This window comes from Patiria miniata, unplaced genomic scaffold (genome assembly GCF_015706575.1).
Source record: "Patiria miniata isolate m_02_andy unplaced genomic scaffold, ASM1570657v1 HiC_scaffold_4, whole genome shotgun sequence".
Classification (NCBI taxonomy): Eukaryota; Metazoa; Echinodermata; class Asteroidea; order Valvatida; family Asterinidae; genus Patiria; species Patiria miniata.
Genome location: NW_024037071.1, coordinates 3,175,051 through 3,196,911, shown reverse-complemented (window position 1 = coordinate 3,196,911; position 21,861 = coordinate 3,175,051). Strand labels below are relative to the sequence as shown.

The window sequence follows — 21,861 nt, the reverse complement described above, 5'->3', positions numbered from 1 at the left end:
AATCGAGTTGGGCTAGAACAGCATCGTGTCGATGTCCAGCCCATAATACACACTGCATGCATTGCATATAAATTATCTCCCGAAAAACACCGCGTTGCCATATTGCAACACTAGAGAACTAGGCCTACAACCACTGCACTCAATATCATCTGACACAGCTCATTCATCAAAAACAAAGGTCATAACGGTGCAGTGATTTAATTTATTTGTTGATCTGAAGGAGTTGAAAATTCTTTATCTTTATTGGCACAGTATACTATGACTGCTGTGATCATTGTGATGTGGAATATGTCGTTTTTAACCCGGGCCCTCGGGTTGCACAGCGCCCTCCTCGGATTCTAGGCCCTCGGGTGTTAACAATCAAGATACACGTTGAACTTAACTTTGAAAATGTTTTGTAAAATTTGTAAAACAATTAACGCATGAATGTAAAAAAGTGAATGATAAGATTGATAGGCCTATATTTGTAAATAATTGAGTGTTGTAACGCCTGAAACGCCATACCGGGAAGTCGATATTTCAAGTACGGCGGTTTAACATTTTTATATATGTTTTATATTTATAGCCTGAATATTTTAATAACACTTGAAGTTCAAGACAGCGGCCAATCCATCCAGTCGCCACCAACGGTCACCACCGCCGATCATTGAACGCTGAGGGTTTCAAAAACAATGTCCTGCCTAAGCGTATTGGCTGCGGGGTTATTACTTTATACAGATTAAATTTGTTAACTTAGATATTTACACTGTAACATCGTAAGTGTATTAGAAGTGTATTAGAAGTTATTAAATGCATGCTTCTTTTATTAATTAAAAGTCAATAACATAACCAAATACTAGAAAGCATCACAGCTAGAACGCAGAGCTCCACCACTGAGCTAAACAATTTCCAAATTCCCGCCATCATTATTGTCAGTACTACACCCAAAAGATGATACTTGCATAAATGGTGAACAATCTTTAAAACCAAGGACCACCTCAAAAATAATTTCATGCAAATCCGTCCATAACTGTTTGAGCTATCATGTTATCCAACACTTGAAGAATACTTTTTTGTTGTTTATTTGCCTTTGCTTATTGTTCTGTTCTTGTTGGGTTGTGGGGTTGTTTTTTGTTTGATTTGTGTGTGTGTTTTGTTTTTTTGCTGTTTTCCTTTTGTTTTTGGAATTTGGGGTGATTCTGTTTGTGGAATATGCCATGTGTTATTTATAACTTTGACCATTGTTAAAAAATTATAATAATGGCCGTAAGTGGCGACCATTGATCTCCATATACACATAATGTATATGGAGATCAATGGTGACGACCAAAAACAGCTAGCAAGAGGGCGCTGTTGTAAACACCTTTCTCCTCGGCCTCCAGAGGGCGTGATTTCTCGCAAGTTTCGTGCAAAGATCAGTACTCTGGATTCCCTTCTTATTTCTTTAAAAGGTAGGGTTTGTCACACACCATTTGCCAATATCAATAATTAGGTGGATAAACAAAGCTCAATTTTCCCTTGCAATGGGGATTGAGGGTCACTCTACCTTTTCATTAAAGCCAAGGCTTTCCCGGTGTTTTGCGCTTTCTTGCAAATCACGCAATCTTAGTCATGTTAGTCTTACATGTCTTTTATGCTGATGAGGGATGAGCGCACATTCTTAAGAACGAGCACGCAATCTGAAGAATGAGTACTCCTAGAACTATCAGGCTCCACGTAGTGGACCCCTTTGTGGAGCCTCATAGTTCTAGGAGTAAAGAATGAGCGCTCATTCTTAAGATTGCGTGGGAATATCAAGTGCGCAATTGATGAATTTTGCGCAATCTTAACAAACATTGCACGGCATAATTATGTTAAATGAAATGTATAGCGGTTAATTAAACTTAAAGGGGAAATAATTCATATAATGAGGAAAGAAAATGATCTATGCTTCTGTACTTGTTTAACTACGATAATTTGAATCAAATTAAACCTGTTATTATTAATTTGTCTGCCCACTATGGGAAGTTTTGTAATAATGGAGGACTGGGAACTAGTCTGGGAAGTGCTTTGTTTAGGCTAGACAAGTTACAAGTCCCTGTTTGTATCATATGCATGTCACGAAAAAAAAAAAACGATGTCCAGAAGGCTGCCAAAATTGCTCTTTTGTAGACTATACAATCCAACTCTGCGACGTAAGGGTGGGGTGTGAACAATAGCAATTTAAGTGGAAAATAGCATTAGCGCTATGGGATGTCACTATTCATTCTCATTCTTCACATTCTTCATTCTTACGCCCCCCCCCCCCCCCTTTTGTTATGCCAAAAATCAGAATTCTTTCCAATACACTGTTATTATGTCTCTTATTTTTTTCCCGGTCCCCTGAATACGTGTATACTTTCATATCCACTCTACTTTTCATCGTTAAATCTTTTCCTAGGTAAGTGACCTTGCATTGCAACAGTATAATTGTTAAGAATCAGTGAACAAGGATGCAGCTAGACTTGCCAAGCGCAGCCGGTGCTCGGCATCGACAAGACCGTTATCTTGTCGTGCATTCTTAAGAATGTGCGCTCAATCTGGAAGTGGTTTTTTTGCGAAGATTGCGCAAGGATCCGGTTGCGCAATCATAAGAATGTGCATGCGCATGCTTATGATTGCGCAAATCACAAGAAAGCGCACAGCACCAACAATGTCAAATCAGAGACAAGTGAACTGAACTGTGAACAGATGAATGATCATGACTGTTGAATTTGGGAAAGAATGTTGCAACCTGACGCCACTTTTTTCTTCATATATCATCTCAATGAATGTCATTCGTTGCAAAAATGATGATAAGACATGAATCTGGGACTGAGAAATATTTCCAATTTTGTTAAGAAATACTATCTCCATAGACTTTCATGATTACCAAAAGGTGTCAATATTAGAATTGAGAGAAGTCTGCTTTTATAGCCTTGAAAAGGTCATTTTTGAATGACAGAAAACAGTAGCCAGGTAACCAGTAACGGCTTGACTCTTGATCGAAACTAAAAAGAGGGGCCGGAAAGATTCCCATATCTGGCCATCACTAATTTTTCCCATCACTTCATTGATCAGAAAGAATATGTCCTAAAAATCAAATTTAGCAGGGAAGATATTGAAATTTTTAGTGAGAAAACACTGATTTTCAAGCCAGTCTTTCAGGGCCCGTATAAAAAAAATCTCAGAAAGTAGGATTTGATGAAGAACATAAAAAGTAAAGAAAAGTATTAGGCCTAGGCCCCTACTAATATTTAAAAAGACCCCCCCCCCCAAGAAAAAAAATGTCACTGCGTGGATGAGAATTTCAAACTTCAAAAGGCTATTATTACCTTGGAATATCCAGCTCACTCCGAGAGTCAAGCTAATATTTGAAAGCAATTAATTGTTGCTGTAATGATGCCATTTTCTGGGTATGAACACCAAAAAACATTATTGAAGCAGTTTAGATTATTAGTAACTTTACTTAATTCTAAAAATTAATGATTGAGGTAACCAGGCAGGAGCATGTTTCACTTATGAAAGTTTGGTTCAATAGAGACTAAGAATAGTGGATCTGATCTTTATAAGATGACCCCAGCAAGCCTGGTGGTCGAGTGGCAAGACGTCAGCACTGTAGTAAGCAGGAGGTTGTGGGTTCGAGTCCCACTCTAGTAACTTTTTTTTTTTTACATGCCTCGGACAACACTGAGTATACAGTGTAATAAAATTTGTGTCTGATTTTGTTGTTGCCTTGTTTTTCCTACATTCAAGGTCTGTCTTGAAAAGCCGAGACGCCAGGGAAAATATGAACACGGACATCTCCAAGCTGTTCAGTTCAGAGAGGTAAAAATAGGAATGAATTTTTTCAAATTCGTACACATTTTTTTTTTTGAAATTCAAATGAATTTTATCAATTTCATGCAAGTTTTAAGATGCGAACACATTGCCACCACAGCAATCCACATGTAAGACGTTTCGGTCATTCATTGGACTGGGGTTGAAACACAGATTTTGGGAAACCCTTTTCAAAGTACCGGTACGTGTAGCAATAATGCAACACAGCCTCTACACAGGTTCAAACACAGGCAAATTCAACCCTGGTTGGAACCAGGGTTGAGAAACTCTACCCAAGTAGAAAATTCAAAATGAACAGCCAAACCAGTGTGAGTGTGAATGGTACCTCTTGCCTATCCGTGATTGATTGGTCCCCGTTCAGGTTCAATGGAACCTTGTTGATTTGATTTTGAGGTTGGGAGTGTGGCCTAGTGGTTAGGGTTTGTGACTCATGATCAGACGGTCGGGGTTTGAATCTAGCTACTGGCCATGTCTTTTGTCCTTGGGCAAGCCACTTCACCCCCACTTGCCTCTCTCCACCAAGGAGTATAAATGGGTACCGGCATTAGCTGGGGAGTATCCTTCGTTGGACTAGCATCCCATCCAGGGGGAGGAGAAATATTCTCAGTTGCTTCATGCTCCTGAAATGGGAGATATACTCATGCCCGATGGGCCACATTGGCTACTGACAGACTTTACTTTTACTTTTGTTGATTTGAACATGGGTAGGCGAGACGGTAGTGTAAATAACAGCCTATATTTATGCTCCTGTGTTTGCCCATTTTTATTTTGAATAAAAGGCTGACAGGGGGGAGTCTGGCTGGCATTCTGCTGCTCCTCTACATGCCCCTGGGCTTGATCCTGACAGTACTACGCATCTTTCTTGGTTTCCATGTCTTCATCATATCCTGCCTGCTTCCAAGATCCTGGCTGATTAGAAGGTATGTCCGGCCTGAATTGGCTGCCTGCTTAACAGGGTTTCATCTAGGATTTACAAAACTGATCGTCATACCGTGGTGCACTTTCAAAAGTACCCGTCGTCATGGCAAGAAGGCGCATCATTCTCGTGCGATCTGCTGATTGATGTACCAACATGTCTTGGGCGCATTCGGTGTAATATTATTTTTGCGCGATCGACCGATAGCTAGCTGCGCAAAAGCTAGCTGCGCAAAAGATAGATTGCTCATCAAACACATCCACTTTTTGTTGCGATTGATCGTGCAACAAAAAAGACATAATTTATTTTTTGCTGCACCATCGGGCTATCGCGCAAGCAAATTGACAGAGGGCGCCCATTATACACTGGTGTCCCTGGTACCGAGCACAAAATATGCGTAAAATGGTTACGGGCACCAACCCAGGCAAATTGAAGACATTGTGAACGTGTGCATGCAGTGCAAACGTCCGTCATGTGCGTGTGTTTATGCTGTTGTATGGAGCTAAAAATGCTGGGCAGAGCAAGTGGCTGACTGCCGGCCGATTGTTCGCCTAGATTAAGAGGTACATGTATTTTGGGTATTTTTGTGTTTTCTTTCAAGAATACAACTTACTCGCTTCGTTTTTGTATCCTTTTTTCCGAACAAAACCCACCCGTCATTTTTGATGTCCATTTGCCGAAATTCTGCCCGTCATGTTTTATTGTCCATTTCGCAAAGCGCCCGTCCAAACTCACAAACGGCCCGTCCAAAAGGCGGGTGGACGGGTTGCTAGATGAGACACTGCTGCTTAATGCAGCTTATCTTTCTTAACAGAATGTTGTGGAGGAAACACAGAGTATTGTGGCTATCAATATAAAATATTGATTTTATAACAAAACTTATGCTTAGTCAATTTTGTGTAATTCTATAATGAACTGTTATTGAAGGTCAGTTGTTCTGAAAATATTTGTCCTTATCGCTTGACATTTTGACTTGAAAAAATATTCTCTGAATACTCAATGTTGACTTAAGAAACAACAAGGAGCCTTTTATCACTGTTCTACTGAAGTGACCCAACAATTTTGATGTAGTTTCAAAGTAAAACCCGCTTGAATCTAAGGAACAGTAAGGCTGCTCGAAGTGGGTCTGCTATACTGATGTACTTTTATAGTCAAGCAGTGGCGTATCCAGAGGGGGAGGGGGCACTCCCCCCCCCCCCCCCCGGCGGATTTTTTGGACATTTTTTTTCATCAATAATTTCAAAAAATGGTCAGATAGTTCTGACATCAATCCCACAAAAGAAAACCCGCTCAAAAACCATTACAATGTGCCATGAAAATGGGCATATCATTTGCAGTATGCATAATAATTTTGGAAGAGTGCTCCCACTTGAAAGATGGGTACAAGCCAGTTTCACTTTTAGGCTAATGTTATTTTTTTTGGTAATATTTAGAGTGAACCTGCAGTTGTATGTGGAGTTCATATAATAAAGAGTCAGTAGATAGTAATCTAAACTACACCATTGAATACTTTATTCATACAGCGGAAAAAAATCAAAAATATTTTAGGCTACTTCACTCTTCCATAGACTGACAAAATTGAGCTAAAGTATTTACTGAATGAACAATTAAGTTAACAAGCACACTTTTTTTTTTTTTTTTTTACAATCACAAGTTTGTGCATGAATACAACATGTACTATTCCGTCATTATATTTTTTTTACTACTTTTCAGCCAAAGGCAAAACTGCCAATTTTGTTCGTATTTTTGTGCAACACAATCTTTAAGTGACAACATATAGTTTAAATACATCAATGTACCCATACTGAAATTTGTATCCTTGTGGAGACATTTCTTTGTTCTCGTGATCTGTTACACGCTACCCTCTGGAGACATGTGCACAATAGGGAACAAAAGATTGTATATACGTCTCCACAGGGCAATTTCTATAGGTGAATACGTCTCCACAAGATTATCACGAAATAGATATATGGATTTTACTCAAAAACTAGGAATTTCCAAGGTGTGTTGATCAGTCGCAAATTGAAGTATTTTATGTAACTTTGTAAGGGATATTAAATCCGAATTTCAGCCCAGGAAATTAATTCTGGTTAAAATAGCAGCATTTTGAAAGTTCACTTTCGAAAATTTAGTACAATGTTACGTACACATTTTGTGTGTGAATACTGAATACACACGGCACAAATACACAAAATGTTATTTCTCAAACGTCCGCACAATGCGATACCGTGCAGCTGGATACACAACTAGCACTCAACAGCTCGATTTTTCAGGGACAAAATTATGACCCCCGAAATTCGTTCTCGCATAGTTCTTGCTAGAATAACACAAAAACGCCCTGTTTGTAAAGGACGGTTAGGCGGACATTCATATCCAACTTTCAAATGCTCTTTCCAATATTTTTGTTTAAAATGTGTTTTGGACCACAATTAGGCTCGTTCAAGGACGTTCCAGCACAACTAACAGTAGCACAATATTAGCTGCACAAACCATGACAACCAGGCAAGTAGCAGAGGTAACCATGGTAACTGAATTTCCCTAATTTGTGCGTGTTGTTCAATGTAAGAAGGCAATTTCAAATAGTCTGGTGATAATGATGTGAATGGCCCTGTTCCTACAAGAGAACAAAAAATCCACTTCTACGTGTATATTACTAGACGCACCTAATAACACTGTACAAGTGGGTGTTGAAAAGCAAGTTCTTCAATGTCATGTGATTAGGCCACAAAAAAAAATAGTCGGTCTCTGGTCAGACCGAAGTTCCGGAATTGATGCGGCGACGCATTTTTTTTTTTTCAAGCTTGTTTTGTACAGACAAGGTGGGTACTATTTTGCTTTTTTGTGTCCTCATTATACATTGGTGTCCTCCATAATTTGCCTTGGTGCCCTTTATCATTTGCCTTGGTGCAATTTCCCCATTCCTTGGTGCTCCTTGGTACAAAAATTTGAGGAGGCGCGGCAATAGAGGGCGCTGTTGTAGCTTCCGTGTTAATTTGAAGAAAAAAAAAGGTTGACGTGCATGATTAAAATCGACGCGCGCGCTGACCAGAGACCAACTATTTTTTTTTTGGCCTTAAGAGGGCAGGGTTGCACTTATTTTTAAAGGGAATTTTTGGATAAAAAAAAAACGGTTACAATGTACAACAAATTAAATCACAGCAGATCACACGTGTACGTGAAATTCAGGGAAAGAAAATCGCATTTTCAACAACAAAAATACAGTTCAAATTTGAAACACATGGGGCCTTTAGAATTAAGAGAAGATTGCCTAAAGTTGCTGGAGTCATTTTGGAATGATAAAAACACTCTCAAGACGAATTAAGACGGGCGCGCTGCCAAGTATAGAAATGTACTCGCCACAGAAAATAGTGTGCTAAGCAAATACAGGCATGCAACTTTTCCTCGGATCTGCTGATTTCCTCGTTTTTTACTTCTCATGAATGCCATTACAAATTGAAAAACACTGTATAAAGTCTTGTGTGGTTTGGAATTTCCTCACTTTTCCTAATTTCCGAGTTGCATGCCTGCAAATAGTGGTTACAAGTCAAAATACGGAGTGAGTCAAAAAGAAAATGACCTGGGACCGATTTCACGAAACGCTTCGAACTTAGAAGACGTGTCTTAGAAAGTGTTACTCATCTTAAATTGCGACTCGTCCTAGGGTCGATTTCACCAAACTTAAGACGCGTTCAACACGTCCTAACTTCCTTAGCAACGAGGCTAAATTCGTTTTAACTTAAGATCGGTCTGAGGGTCGTCTTATCTCATTAATATGCATCTGTTAATTTGAATATCATCTGGAAATCATTGCTGTTTAAGATGAGTGTTGGCCCAGAGTTATAGTTTTGAGGAAGAAAACTGCTGTAGAAACAGATTTGAAAAGATTTTTGATACTTGGGTAGTTTTAATCAAACTAGCTTATTTACAAGATTCAATGATACGCCAACAGCTACAGTAGTCGACTTTGAAATTATAGAGTGATGAAATGGGGAACAAGAACGACTCGATCATACCTTGTGTAGACCGACCTTTCATGTGATGATATTCATTGAGTGGAGTAATTTTTCAGGCGAAAGTTTGTGTTCTAACTTCTTACAATGTACACACGTGTGGAAAGTTGGTTTGAGCATTTCTTGTCAACGACCGTTTCGTCAAGCGGTAAAAACAAACATGAAGCAGCCATCACATTAGTAGTTTTGATGCGTCTTGCTTTAAAAGATATGTGTTTCGTGAAATCGGCCTTGGGACGTGTCTTAGCTAAGATCGATCCTAGAGTGGGGACTTGTCTTAAGTCCTAAGGCCAAAAATAAAAAGTCTCCGGTTTCTGGTATGGAGCTTGCTCCAAAAGTGGTGCGGCGACGCGGCTTTTTTTTTTCTTTTCTTTTTCCCTTCAAATGTCGGCTGATTACTGCAAACGGTGCCTGACTAAATTTATTGTGCAAAATGTATTGGAGCCCAGAGAGGCCACATAAAGCTTATACTCGATCGTAACCCCATCTAAAAATACGTTAAAATTGTGCAGCAGCAGGATTCCAGTCAAACCAGTGAGTTTGGCGGTTTTGAGACATCTTACATTGAAATTTTTTTTTTTAAATTTTTTCGACGCGCATGGCTACGGCGACGTGCAAACATACCAGAAACCGGAGACTTTTTTGGGGGGCCTAAGATGATTACAAGATAAGACAAGTTTCATGGAATCGGCCCCTGCTTTGACACCCCACAACAATTATAATAAATTATACGCCTGTGCTCCAAAAACGGACAGAGCCTGCTGGGTTACGGGTATTTGTAGACTATCCTACAGTATAGTGTTAATAATTGTCGGATTTGAACAGTGCTCCCATTGAAAGTATGGTACGAGGTCCCCCGCCCCCTTGATTTTGAGGAGCCGAGTGTCCAAACAAAAAAGCCTGTCTACATTTCAGCAATGATTTGCTGATGAAACCACACCCCCCCCCCCCCCCTGCAAAAAATCCTGGATCCACACTTGAATTTTATAATTAAAGGACATTCAGTCTACTGAAATGTTGTACCGGTAAAATTTACTTCCTAACTAGAATTTTGTTTTTTAATTTTAAAATTTATTAGCCCCCTTTTTTAAGTGAAAGATAAAATTTAAGAAATACATAAATATTTACATTCTGTGTACATGTGCTTCACTATATCACAAGAAACTTAAAGTTTGTATTGTTAGCCCATGCAGGTTTGTGTTCCTTCCTGCATGGTTAGCAATACAATTGTTTTTTTTTATTATTGTTATTTTCTCCTCTTTCCACATTGAGCCACAAGCTTAATGAAAATACTGGTTTGTAAACAAGTGCAATATTTATGCCTGTAATATATCATGCATTCATAAATACCTAAGACAGTTTACGCATTCCTATTGGTCGAGAGCCCGTCACGTGGCCGGTCTTAAACGGATGATAAAGACATGGCTAGCTGGTCTTAAACACTTTTCCAGTGTCACAATAAAATGTGGACTCCTAAAAATTCAAGTGCCTCTTATCGTTTCATTGGTTGAACGTTCACAATCCTCACGTAGGCATGCGCAACACTACCAGGGAGTCAAAATTTTATAGTTCTAAATTCAAAACGCAACGCGCCAGGTGCGTTCTGGCGACATCGCGCAGAACATGATACGCGCGCGTCAATCTCCATAAAAGGGTTGTTTACATCTTACTCGCCAGCTGAACACTCCATTATTTTGCAAGAGGGATGTTTCAAAAAGCATAACGTGAATTTGTTGAACAAAATCGGGATGTTTTGAACGAATTATATGATTTTTTCTTACCGAAAAGGTATTTATGAATGGGAATAAATATGTGCTCCGTCGGTATTTATCACTCTGTTTAAGACCACTTAGAGTCTGGGTGCTGATAATTACCCTCGCCTCCGGCTCGGGTAATTATCAGCACCCAGACTCTAAGTGGTCTTAAACAGAGTGATAAAAACCTCCGAAGCACACATTTATTCCCTTAGTCTTAACCGGAACCATGTTTGCATGTTTCGTTTGATTCTGTTGGAGTGAGTACCGCACCAGTAAAACTGATTATACTTTGTACATGGAGTCAGGCGTACCGTTAATCACCAGAGACCAACAGTTTGGGTGCTGAGTTACTATATGGTGTCTGATTTTGCAAGAGTGAGGAAGGTTCCTAGTAAATCGCCCAAGTGGGTTAGGGTAAAAAGTAAAATGTGGAATCCAGAACTGCCCAGTTTATTCACTTTCACGAATTTTCATAGTGGTCTTTTTGAGAGATATAGAGCTATCCCATACCACGTGACTTCCCCATTGGACTCCGTGAGCAAGTGGAGGCGCGCCATTGGGGTAGTATTTACCATTCAGATGTGACCAGTGACACCGATCGAACCACCAAGCCCCCTCGAACAGCTGTGCACAGTTTCCGTCTGTTTTTTTGTCGTTGTCCTCGTCTTGGGTAGTAAACGCCTTGTTGTTGTGTATCCACAGTGCGTCCCCAGCATCCCCACTGAAAGAGCCAATCTCCAGAACGTACTTGTCTCCCATTATCTTGAAACTGCTGTACGCCGCCGTACGTTTCTGCCCCTGAAAGTCTTCCAAGTCAATCTGCAGAGTCCATCCCCCGTTCGATTCGGTCAGGTTGCGCAGGTTGTCGTTGCCCAACCAGAACTCGCCTGTCAGGCTGCCAAAGCCGGCGCGGTAGTGATTCCAGTCGCGGTAGAAGTCCACGGTGCCGTCTTGACGTCTCTGAAAGACGATCCACCCTCCGCCGTTGTCTGTCTGATCACAGTAGACTTGTAGGCCACCACTAAGACTGTCAGGGTAGATGGTGTAGACACCACTTTGCTTGTAGCCTGTCGCCAGAAGCTGCTTACAGCTGGTAGGTAGTGGACTTTGAGTTGACACGGGAGAGTCGGTGACCAAGGATGTGCTGCAGCCAGAATCGGATACTGCTGATGGGCCAGACTCGTAGTAGGTGCTTCCAGCTCGTTTGACAAACTGGCTTGGGTCAGAGTCATTCCGCGTGGCGTCATTCAATTGGCACAGGTTGCCACTGTTCGCATAGTTGAACGATGCACAAGCCGGGTTCGCCAAACAGTATTTGGCACAGCTGAGAACCGAACCAGCAGTTTTAACCGCCAGCACGTGCCCATGCAAGGCGCGATTCCAGACACCCTGGTAGTTTGATCCGTGAGAACAATTGTCCAGCTTTACACATACTATCAGGGATATCAGGATCAGCAGAAGGACTGAACATCTGGGAAAGCATTGAGTGTTGGCCATGTTGAAAGCTAAACGCTTGTGATCTGGTCATCAAGTTGTCTCATCTGGGGAAAAGAAAAGAAAACTCTGTGTTTTTTTCCCTTCAGGCTGTACATGTAGGTGACAGCCACTGTCATCCAAGCAATCAGTGATAGTGTTCAAGGCAGCGCCACAGCTAGATAATTAACCAGTCACGTGTGATATATTACAGTGCGAAGTTCTCGTCTTGGTTGGTTCAGATATTGCAGTTATATAGCTGGCAAAGTGGGGTGGAGGTCAGGGAGGTAATAATAACAAGTGAGTTATTAAGGCACGGGTAGAGTTAGACCTAGTCTAATTTGGAAACAAGTATGAGACAGGCTTTTCAAAATCTCCGTTATGAATAGTAGGCGAGACACTAGACTAGGTATATATTTGAAAGTAGGTGGAGCTAACAAGTTTATATGGCTTGTTGTATACTTTACACTTGTTCAAACTTATGCAGGGTGGGTAATTATTTCAAATTACACAGCTGAGAAAACAGGCTTTGAAATTGCTGGCTTTGTTGTGGAACGATGAAACACAAAATGGTTGTTTTTCTCATTTTATTTCTGTGAAAGAAACCTGAAACTGTAGGTATTGAAGATGTCATTCATGACAAACAGCGATTATATCACATTTTGACGAGACGTTCACCCTCCCAATGTTGAGTGGACCATTACACAATACCTTTTCTGTGGAGCTGGTCACATATTAGGAGGTCTCGTGTTGGTAACAATGCCGTTGTATTGTAGTGATATTGGTAGTGATATTGGCTGATTAATATTAGCTGCCAGCCTCGGCATCCAAGCCAGCAGTGACAAAAGATGGAGACTCAGACAAGCTGACGCCAAGTCACAACTCAATAATCACCCAATCAAGTGTAAAATATTAGAATGCACAGGTCTCGTGTTGATCCGTCAGCCGTGCTGATGCATTGTAATGATATTAGCTGACCACGTGGTTTTCTGCTGGCACACTCATTTTGAAATCAAAACCCCCCCCCAAAGAAAAAAATATTTGGAGTTTTCTTCCTTTATTGTTGTAAAACGAATTTGACATTTAAAATTTGACATTGCAGAATAAGCCCTCTTATTTTCCCTAATTTTTTGAAGTTTTTTTTTAAATGGAAATAAAGTCCGAAATTGCATTAGGTTGATTCCCATCATGTCAATACACAGTCACAACGACAATGAAAGCATGGAACCAGAAAAAGATTCACAACGGTGAAAAATTCTACGTCCCCAAAAAACGCTGACTGCGCGCATGTTCAGTTCCTTGCAAGTAAAAGAGCTGTAACAGGGACTGGTTCACAGTCCATTATACAATGGGATATATTTTGACTGCAACTTTATGGTTTAGTATACATGTTTTAAACTGAATATTGCTGTAATCTACTTGTGTATGAAAATTATAGATGTCCGATAATAAAAATGTTTGATATGATACCTGGAAGACAAGCATACATGTACATGTAGAATAATACATATTACTTAATTAAGTAGTTTTTAATGTTTCTCTAGCTTATGTGGAGGCCATTTTTGAGAAATAAGTTTTGTAAATGTAGATGTAGATCAGAGGTTGTTATTTTTGTTTACATTCTTTGTACTTTTGTTTTGGTCTTTTGTAGAGTTGTTCTGCGAGTGATGTGTCTATTTCTCGGCCTGGCCATCTCACACGAAGGTCTGGAGAAGAGGGACAGGGCAGCCAAAGTCATTGTGGCCAATCACGTCTCAGTCTTTGATCATGTGACCATTGGACTGGTTATTCCATCTGTCGTTGTGAGTCACAATTTTCGATATTTTGAAAGCCATTCACATATCTGCAGATCTTGGCCATACTTGCTTTCCCTAATTATAAAATTATGATAGACTCCATGCTTATTATATTAGTTATTGAGGCATTTGTTTCAAATTTCTCCAAGGGATCTAGCCTTGGTCAAGGGGCTCGTCATTATTCATCCGTAGCGTGATACCTCGCTAGCACCATTATTCATCCGTAGCGCGATACCTCGCTAGCATCATTATTCATCCTTAGCGCGATACCTCGCTAGCATCATTATTCATCTGTAGCGCGATACCCCGCTAGCATCATTATTCATCCATAGCGCGATACCTCGCTAGCATCATTATTCATCTGTAGCGCGATACCTCGCTAGCATCATTATTCATCCGTAGAAAAAAAAAAGCGGCAGCCTCCAAAAAGGGAGCGGCCGGGGACGCTAAACATATTTTTTTGTTTTATTTGGCCTAAATAACAACTTTTATCACATTCTGGTGCAGAAATTTAAAATTCTATTGCCGACTAGTGAAAAGGCCTGTGGACTAAATAATAGTCTGGTTCACTAGTCCAGCTAACTAGAGAAAAAAAAGAGTTGAGGGTGAACCCTTCTATCCCAGCTGAACGTCAAGTAATAAAGGGTTTAATCAATGGTTCTCTCGTAGCCCAATGTCTGGAGCCTACCGGCCTTCATGACCTGGGCCTTGGGATACACCGAGATGGGAGCCAGGGAAGGTCGACGGACCCTCCTGCAGACCCTCAAGACTTATTTCGCCAGCAACACTCTACCCATCACCTCACTGCCCGAGGGGGCCATGACAAATGGCAAAGTTGGGCTGCTTAAATTTAGGTACGTAGCATTAGCACCAGGTCCATTTTACTCATCTGTATACAGGTACAGTAGATGACTTCTAAAACTTATTGGTAAGAGAAAACCAAAGTGAAATACTTGACAAAAGTATTTACAGAAAAAAAAAAATTGTCTGAACTTTCTTTTGTATTTTGCTAAATTACAAAATTAGACTTAGGTGGGATTCTAACCTGTGCCTGCCAATTTGAACATGCAGTTGTGAGCAGGAAAACCATATATCCACATGGGTTCCCAGTCTATTTTTTTTCTCACAAGCTAATAAGTAGATTGTGGCATTTCTTGAAAGCTCTCGGAAAACCCAGAAATAGAGTGTTCAAGATTACGTCCGTAGTGGACAAAGTCAACATAAATAGTTGACAGCATCCCTCATCCCTCCTCCTGTTAATGTTTTAATCTCATTACTTGCAGCACTTGGCCATTTGATCTGGGCGAGGCGGTCCAGCCGGTTATTCTCAGGGTCAGGCGACCACTTCTCGGTGTCAACGTGGAGTCCATCGGCAGTAGCCTCTGGAAGGACATCTTCTGGTTCTTGTTTGTCCCCTTCACGCACTTCCATGTCAGGTTGGTATCCGCGCACACTGTGGCACGATCCTGTGTACAATCTATGACAATCCACTGGTTCCAATTAGTAAGTGAGAAATTAGAAAGGAGACTAGAATAACGATCCACTCTCATGTTACGATATTGTTGGTTTGTGGCCATATTTGAAATTTGAATGGGGAATTAAGGTTATGTTTCAACAATGTGAAACCAGTTTATAAACAGGCAACACAGAGGTGTTTACTTTCCCAAATGGTCAATCTTAAATGACCAATTTAGAAACATAGATGTATAAAACATATATAAAATCTAACAGAGATAATGACCTCCATCTCTGCGCCCTAAACCTCACCCCTGGGCTGCACCACTAGGCCATGCCCATCATGCCTGAGCTGCACCACTCTTCATGGGACAGTACCCACAGTGTTCTCCATTCGGCATTACCTTTCATCCCAGGGCCTCACCACTTGTACCTGGCACGTCACCCCTACTCTTACCCCTGTCCTGTCACCCCTCATACCTCCAGCCTTACCCCTCCCATCCCTCCAGCCTTACCCCTACCCCTCCAGCCTTACCCAACCCCTCCAGCTTTACCCCCACCCCTGGCCTTTCATTTCTGGCTCCTCTCTTCTCACTCCACACCCACGTTTTTCAACCCGTTGCCTCTGGCTCTTTTACTCCTCATCCCTAGCCCCTACTCTCCTAACCCTTGGCCCTCACCTGTGTCCCCTTCACCCCCACTCCCTCACCCCTCAACCTCCTCAACCCTCACTCCTCACCCTTTGGCCTTTACCTTTCCCTTACCCAAATGGATACACTGATACTGCCCAGAACTTGAAAACCTGACTGACTTTTTCATTAGAACTCTGCATTTGCTTATATATGCATTTGACTCCCCGTGCATACTTGCAGACTACTACCCTCCCAAAGACGGGCGGAATCGGAGACCGTTGAAGACTACTCCAGACGGGTGCAGGGCATAATGGCCGACGAACTGGGCACAAAGGTCACCCCATTCACAAGTGCAGACAAGGCAGAGTACATCAAGCGGTCTTACGTTTACCAACCAGAAGGTGGGTACCACTAGTTTTTAAGGATTTTTTTTATTAGATGAAACTTGTTAGTTTGACCTTCAAACTGTGTGTTTCCCTCAACTTGGAAATCAAGAAGCTTGATTTTATGATCATAACATAATGAATGCCTTATAGGGAACAAAATATCTCTAAGATATTTTAAAATTTTAGAAACTTCACGTTGCAGTGCCCGGATGTCTGCATTTTAGTCTTCTGAACATGCATGTAGTTTTAATAAAAACAACATATTACGAAAAAGGACCATACGTTTTGTTTCACAAATTTAGACAAGCTTCTTATTGAGTAACCTTTGACCTTTGTCTGGAAATATACCTGTCCCCATCGGGGCCCTCAAGTAACCTCCCTGAAATCATACAATTATTCCGCTTCTCAGCGCGGAGGTTGTGAGTTTCTCACAAGACAGAAATGCTGTTCTTGTAGTCTGGTTCCCTGATCCCACCTTCAGACAAAACAGAGCAATTGATAGACATTGGGGAGTGGTCAGGTCAGTGAATAGACTAGCTGTCTTTCATCCGTTCACGGATGTATAACCGATTGCTAACTAAATTTGGTAAATTGGGGGCAGTATTTGAAAAATTCAGTTTTTTCCAACGATGGTCGGCTGACCATTGTTGGAAATTGATACAATTTTTTTTCTCTTAAAAATGACAGCACATCGGGTGCCATGATTTCACAGAATGCTTGAGACTGCTATTCACTTACAGTCAAGTTAGGTATTTCATAATAATTTGGTAGTTTCGTTTTTGATTTTTTATGTTTGTATATTACCTTTAACTCCCGCACTGAAATAGGTTCCAACACCGTTATATATGGAGCTTCACAGCACCATCCTGAAAATGATTTTAATTTGTTCTACTGCCCCACTCTCCAGCCTCGACCCCTCAACCCACCCCCCAGCAGAGGACCCCTTCCCCACCGTCCACCACCCCTCGGTCCCAGGCAGTTCCCCCCACCCCTACAGAACCCACTACCCCGGGGGATGCGGCAGTTGCAACACGCAGCGATGAGGATGACAAGCAGCTCAGGAGAATGGTGCAGCAAGTGAACGAGGTCCTGCCTCACGTCTCAGAAGCAGCCATTAGGAGAGACTTGGGTAGGCAACAAAAAGTTTTAAAAATTGACAATCCTATCCTGGAGGTAGCCAGGGCATCACCCGTTGTGCAACATAGCCCTCTGTCTCTGGTCCAATGTCTGATATATCTAAGCATGCAAATTATGCAACCCTGCGCACCAGGCAATCGGAGTCGACATGACGTCATTTCATTCCGAAATCTGGACTAAGCTGTTGATTGGTCATTGGCTGCCATGTTGTTGTAATACAACAACGGGCATAGAGATGTAATAAAACTCGATATTGGCTTTCTAAACAGGCTGTCGAAGCCCCCGATGTAGAAGGTGTCCGCTGAATGGTCAGAAGCTCGAGGTCAAGACACAGTCTAGTTGTATAATTAATCGCCGAATCTGCTCACATATCATAGACCCTTGCTGTGCAAGGGGATATTCCATAGACTATTCTGGAGGCTGGCCGTGTCCGAATGACGTGGCTATGGCTTATAATTACACATGTGCTTATGGAAGCCGCTGCAGCCATTTCCCATAGACACGTGTGTATTGCTGCTGGCCATAGCCATTCGGATTGTTAGTAATTGTTTCTGCATATTTCCAACCTTACTCGATTAAAAGTATGCCATGACAAGCATTGTCTCTAACGACGTCCATTTCTTTCCTTCTCTCTTCCCTCTTCCAAGAAAAAACAAATTGTGTTGACACCACCATTACAAACGTCCTCGAAGGAAAGATCCCCTCGGAGCCGCCTGAAACCCCAGAAAGGATAGAGCAGGAGGAGGTGGGAGGAGCTTCCGCCCCCTCACCGTCAGCCCCGTCACCAAGTGTGAGTCCTACACCATTGACTTTTTGAGATCTTTGGTTTTTTAGTTTTTGCTGAATTTAATATTTGAATATCATGTGGAACTCATCTAGGTAAAAAAAAAATCAGGGAAACCCTGGTCATTACTCAGAAAGTGTACCGGGATTCTGAAAACAGCCTTAGAGCATATGTGGTACAGGCTGCATGTACAAGTACCCCCTCAATGGTAAGAAAAGGAGAGATGGGTAGACCACAAGGAGAGACATATGAACGCATTGCCCACGACACCTGACGTTCATGTGAAGACGCTATGGCTTTGTGCACATTCAGAATAAAATTAGTCCTGCGTTCTTCGTGCTATAGGTCTCTCTCACATGAAGTCATTTCCCTACAGACCAGCCACGTGCATCGGCATTTTGAGTGTCAACTGGGCTCTCGAAAGCGATGTTGAAAAAAATGTTGTGTTTTGTTCGCGCATGGAGCTCATAGACTATACCCCAATCTTAAAAAAGTGCACGCTGTGTGAGATGATATTCATTCTTAAGTTGATTATAGGATATAAGTGTATGAAAAGTATATTACTCTTTGTTAACAGCAATATTGGGCTTACAATCTGAAAATGTCTTGTTTTGTTCCTTTTCAGTCCCTGAAATTTGCTGCACCCTCTTTTGGTAGATCCTCCGAAGCCCGTCAGATGTCTTACCAAGAAAGAAAGGAGGCTCTTTTTCAAAAAGCCCGAAGGTGTGTGTGTGTGTGTGTATTTATGATCAATTAAATGGCAAGAATAAAAGGTGAAGTGCAGAAAATCTACGAAACTAAGAATCCGTCTTTGCTTTGTTAATGGAAAAAGAAGTCACATTATTTCCAATGCCTAAACCTGTGTTGTGCGGTTTTGGCTGGACCTGATTGGTGATGCCCTTTTCTTCTCTGAATGACTGATGAGTCACTAATTGACCGACTGGCTAATTCACCGAGTATAAATAATATTCTACACTGAAACTTTTTGGTCTAGCTCGTCAAGACATGCTTGGTTTTGTTATATTCAAGAATCGTGCTCTCAACAATGTTTTGTTCTTTGTTTTTTCCTGAAGGCACTACGTGGAGAAGCACGGCATTACTTTGGACTGACAAGGCCGTTGGCTGAAGTGACTATCTGCTGAAAGTTTTTAAAAACATTTCTTTGTCTGCAATTTTCAAGGACAATTACTCGTGTCGGTTCTCAACGTCATCAATCATGGATTGAAAATGTAGCAAAACCCCCCTAACTGAAGCTGCCGTAATCTGCAGCAAATACTTGTCTATTCTGCTTACATTTTCATTTGTTGCCATAGCACATTTTTGTGTGTGAGAAAACTGGGTTTTTGTGGCAAAATGAGATGACCAAAGATTTGGGCAAAGTACGGATGTAAATTGAGTAACCTCATTCCCCATAGGCATTTATTCTAACATTAACATATCTATTTTAAATTAGTCCTACAATGTTCAAAGGAATATGCAGCATGGGATAGGCATAGTTTGACTTAGGTAGGTCCAAAAAAAAATCTGGAATGTAGCAGAATCCGGCAACCAGAATTAGCTGTTACTGCGGTGGTGCCATGCTCACGCGCATGCTGCACGCTTTCTTAAAGACAAGGCGCGAGCATTTTGGTAACCCTATTGGTCAAAGGAGCCCGGAGTGCGTGCGTATTACCCGAGCGCAACTCCCGTGAGCCTGATGCCACCGCAGAAAATGGCTGCCGCCGGATTTGTCGGTAAGGTGAATGGGAGGAAAGGGCTCAGATATTAATACAGACATGAAGAGACAGAAAGGTACACTCGCATTTATTTTGTGATGTTTACTGTGAAAATAATTCATTTTATTAAACAAATTTGGAGCTAACCTTAAATAGAATACACGTAAATGTCCCACAGGTATTGAAATACATGTAATAAGTCATTCCAATAGTTTTTGCGGTGCAAAAGTTTTGGAAAGAAAAATTGAAAAGGGTAATATTTTTTAGTGATGTAATATTACAATGTGTCCCCCCAAACAAGGTTACTTCATTAGCTTTTCAGCAACAAAAATGTGTTAATGAAGCTATGGCCAATTTTTAAAAAAAAAGTGCCGCTTTTTTATTTTGTCCACAGTCTTGTCAGCCACTTATTAGGAATGTAATGGATTTTGGGTGAGGGTAGTTTTGCTTTCTTTAATTTTTTACTCTTTTTTATTTGGTTCTTTTTAAGTTGCAACAAAGGTAATGTCTCTTTTTAGACGAAACAGTAGTCCTGAAAAGGACTGTTTTGTTTAACGTTACTGTTCTGCTCTGCACTCTACTGGTTGCCTCTTTCACGGATGCAAGTTTCAAATATCAGTCGCCGTGGACAAAATGAAAAAGCAGCACTTGTTTTCAATTGGCCGTAACTCAATAACATTTTTCCGATTGGAAATTTTTTTTTTCGTTGTTGAAAAGCTAATGAACCATACTTATCAAATATGTATCAATATTTGTGATGTTATTTTTAAAATGTTGAAAAAGAAGGGCGCTTTGAGGGTTCATTTGAGGGACACCCTGTAAATTGGGAAAAATATAGATTCCATGTATAAAGGTTAAGATTTGCAAATAAATGAATCCCCTACCAAGAAAATTGATAGTTTGAAGAACTGCAAATGTGAAAAAGAAATATGTATAAATCAAGAAAAGGAAATCACCCTGAACTGTTTGCCCAGTTACAGGTTTTTCTTGATTATGCGGGAGTGAGCTGGAGACTTTTTTTCCATAAACTTGTAGTCAACTGGTGATAAGTCAATTTTGTAAAAAAAACAACTCCAAAAAAATCATAATCCATTCATAATCTGTGATCACCTAAACCTGACATCTTGAAAATGGTCTTCAACACAGCATTCAGTTACTGTTTCATGTTTATGTAATTTTGTTCTGGAAACAAAAAAAATATGTCCAAACGAAACATACTACAAATTCTTTGTCATTGTTCAATTAAACAAATGAGTACAAAATGTGATTTTTTTTTTATGTGTGCAAAATCTTTGGTTTGAGTCAAATTGTTTTTGCTAAAACATCAAGATTGTAATGCCTGCAATTGCATATTGATTAAAAGTCATCCGTTTGTTTTAAATTTTGCCTGCCAGGACACTATACTATTGCACATTTGTATTGCATAAATGTGGATAATAACAATTTAGTTGTCAACTCCATAGGGCCAAAAAAAAAAGTCTCCGGTTTCTGGTATGCGCGCGTGTCGCCATAGCCATGCGCGTCGGCAAAATGAAAAAGTTTTTTTTTTCAATGAAAGATGATGTCTCAAAAATGCCAAACTCACTGGTTTGACTGGAATTCTGCTGCTGCACAATTTTAACGTGTTTTTAGATTGGGTTATGGTCGAGAATAAGCTTTATGTGGCCTCTCTGGACTCCCATATATTTGCACTAAGTTTAGTCGGGCACCATTTGCAGTCATCAGCCGACATTTGAAGCAAAAAATTCAGGTAGAAAAAAAAAAAAACGCCGCGTCGCCGCACCACTTTTTGGGCAAGCTCCATACCAGAAACCAGAGACTTTTTTTTGGCCTAGTAAACTACTGGGCAATTTAGTATGCTACTAAGGCCTAGTTGGCTGCTAACTTAGTAAGGTTTCATGAATATGGCCGTTGGACTTTGCTTTTGACCTTGACTTGCGTTCCATAGTCCAAGCACATCTAGTGTGACCAGTCACAGAAAAGC

General features: G+C 40.8%; 2 protein-coding genes across 2 annotated transcripts; one reads left to right on the top strand and one right to left on the bottom strand.

Moving 5' to 3' along the window:
* Positions 1-1,363: 1,363 nt before the first annotated feature.
* Positions 1,364-21,258, top strand: LOC119740187 (lipid droplet-regulating VLDL assembly factor AUP1-like). Its single transcript, XM_038215406.1, has 11 exons — positions 1,364-1,430; positions 3,733-3,804; positions 4,596-4,736; positions 13,624-13,774; positions 14,438-14,622; positions 15,052-15,204; positions 16,096-16,256; positions 17,149-17,370; positions 18,026-18,168; positions 18,788-18,885; positions 19,236-21,258. The coding sequence occupies exons 2-11, from the start codon at positions 3,767-3,769 to the stop codon at positions 19,270-19,272; spliced, it is 1,329 nt and encodes a 442-aa protein (XP_038071334.1). The 5' UTR covers positions 1,364-1,430; positions 3,733-3,766; the 3' UTR covers positions 19,273-21,258.
* Positions 10,689-12,402, bottom strand: LOC119740188 (ficolin-2-like). The gene has a single exon (XM_038215407.1). The coding sequence runs from the start codon at positions 11,994-11,996 to the stop codon at positions 10,950-10,952; it is 1,047 nt and encodes a 348-aa protein (XP_038071335.1). The 5' UTR covers positions 11,997-12,402; the 3' UTR covers positions 10,689-10,949.
* Positions 21,259-21,861: the final 603 nt, after the last annotated feature.

Coding starts and splice junctions, on each gene's coding strand:
- LOC119740187 (XM_038215406.1), top strand. CDS start 3,767: ATGAACACGGACATCTCCAAGCTGTTCAGTTCAGAGAG. Junction 3,805..4,595: donor AAGCTGTTCAGTTCAGAGAG/GTAAAAATAGGA, acceptor TTTGAATAAAAG/GCTGACAGGGGGGAGTCTGG. Junction 18,169..18,787: donor CGTCAGCCCCGTCACCAAGT/GTGAGTCCTACA, acceptor GTTCCTTTTCAG/TCCCTGAAATTTGCTGCACC.
- LOC119740188 (XM_038215407.1), bottom strand. CDS start 11,996: ATGGCCAACACTCAATGCTTTCCCAGATGTTCAGTCCTTCTGCTGATC.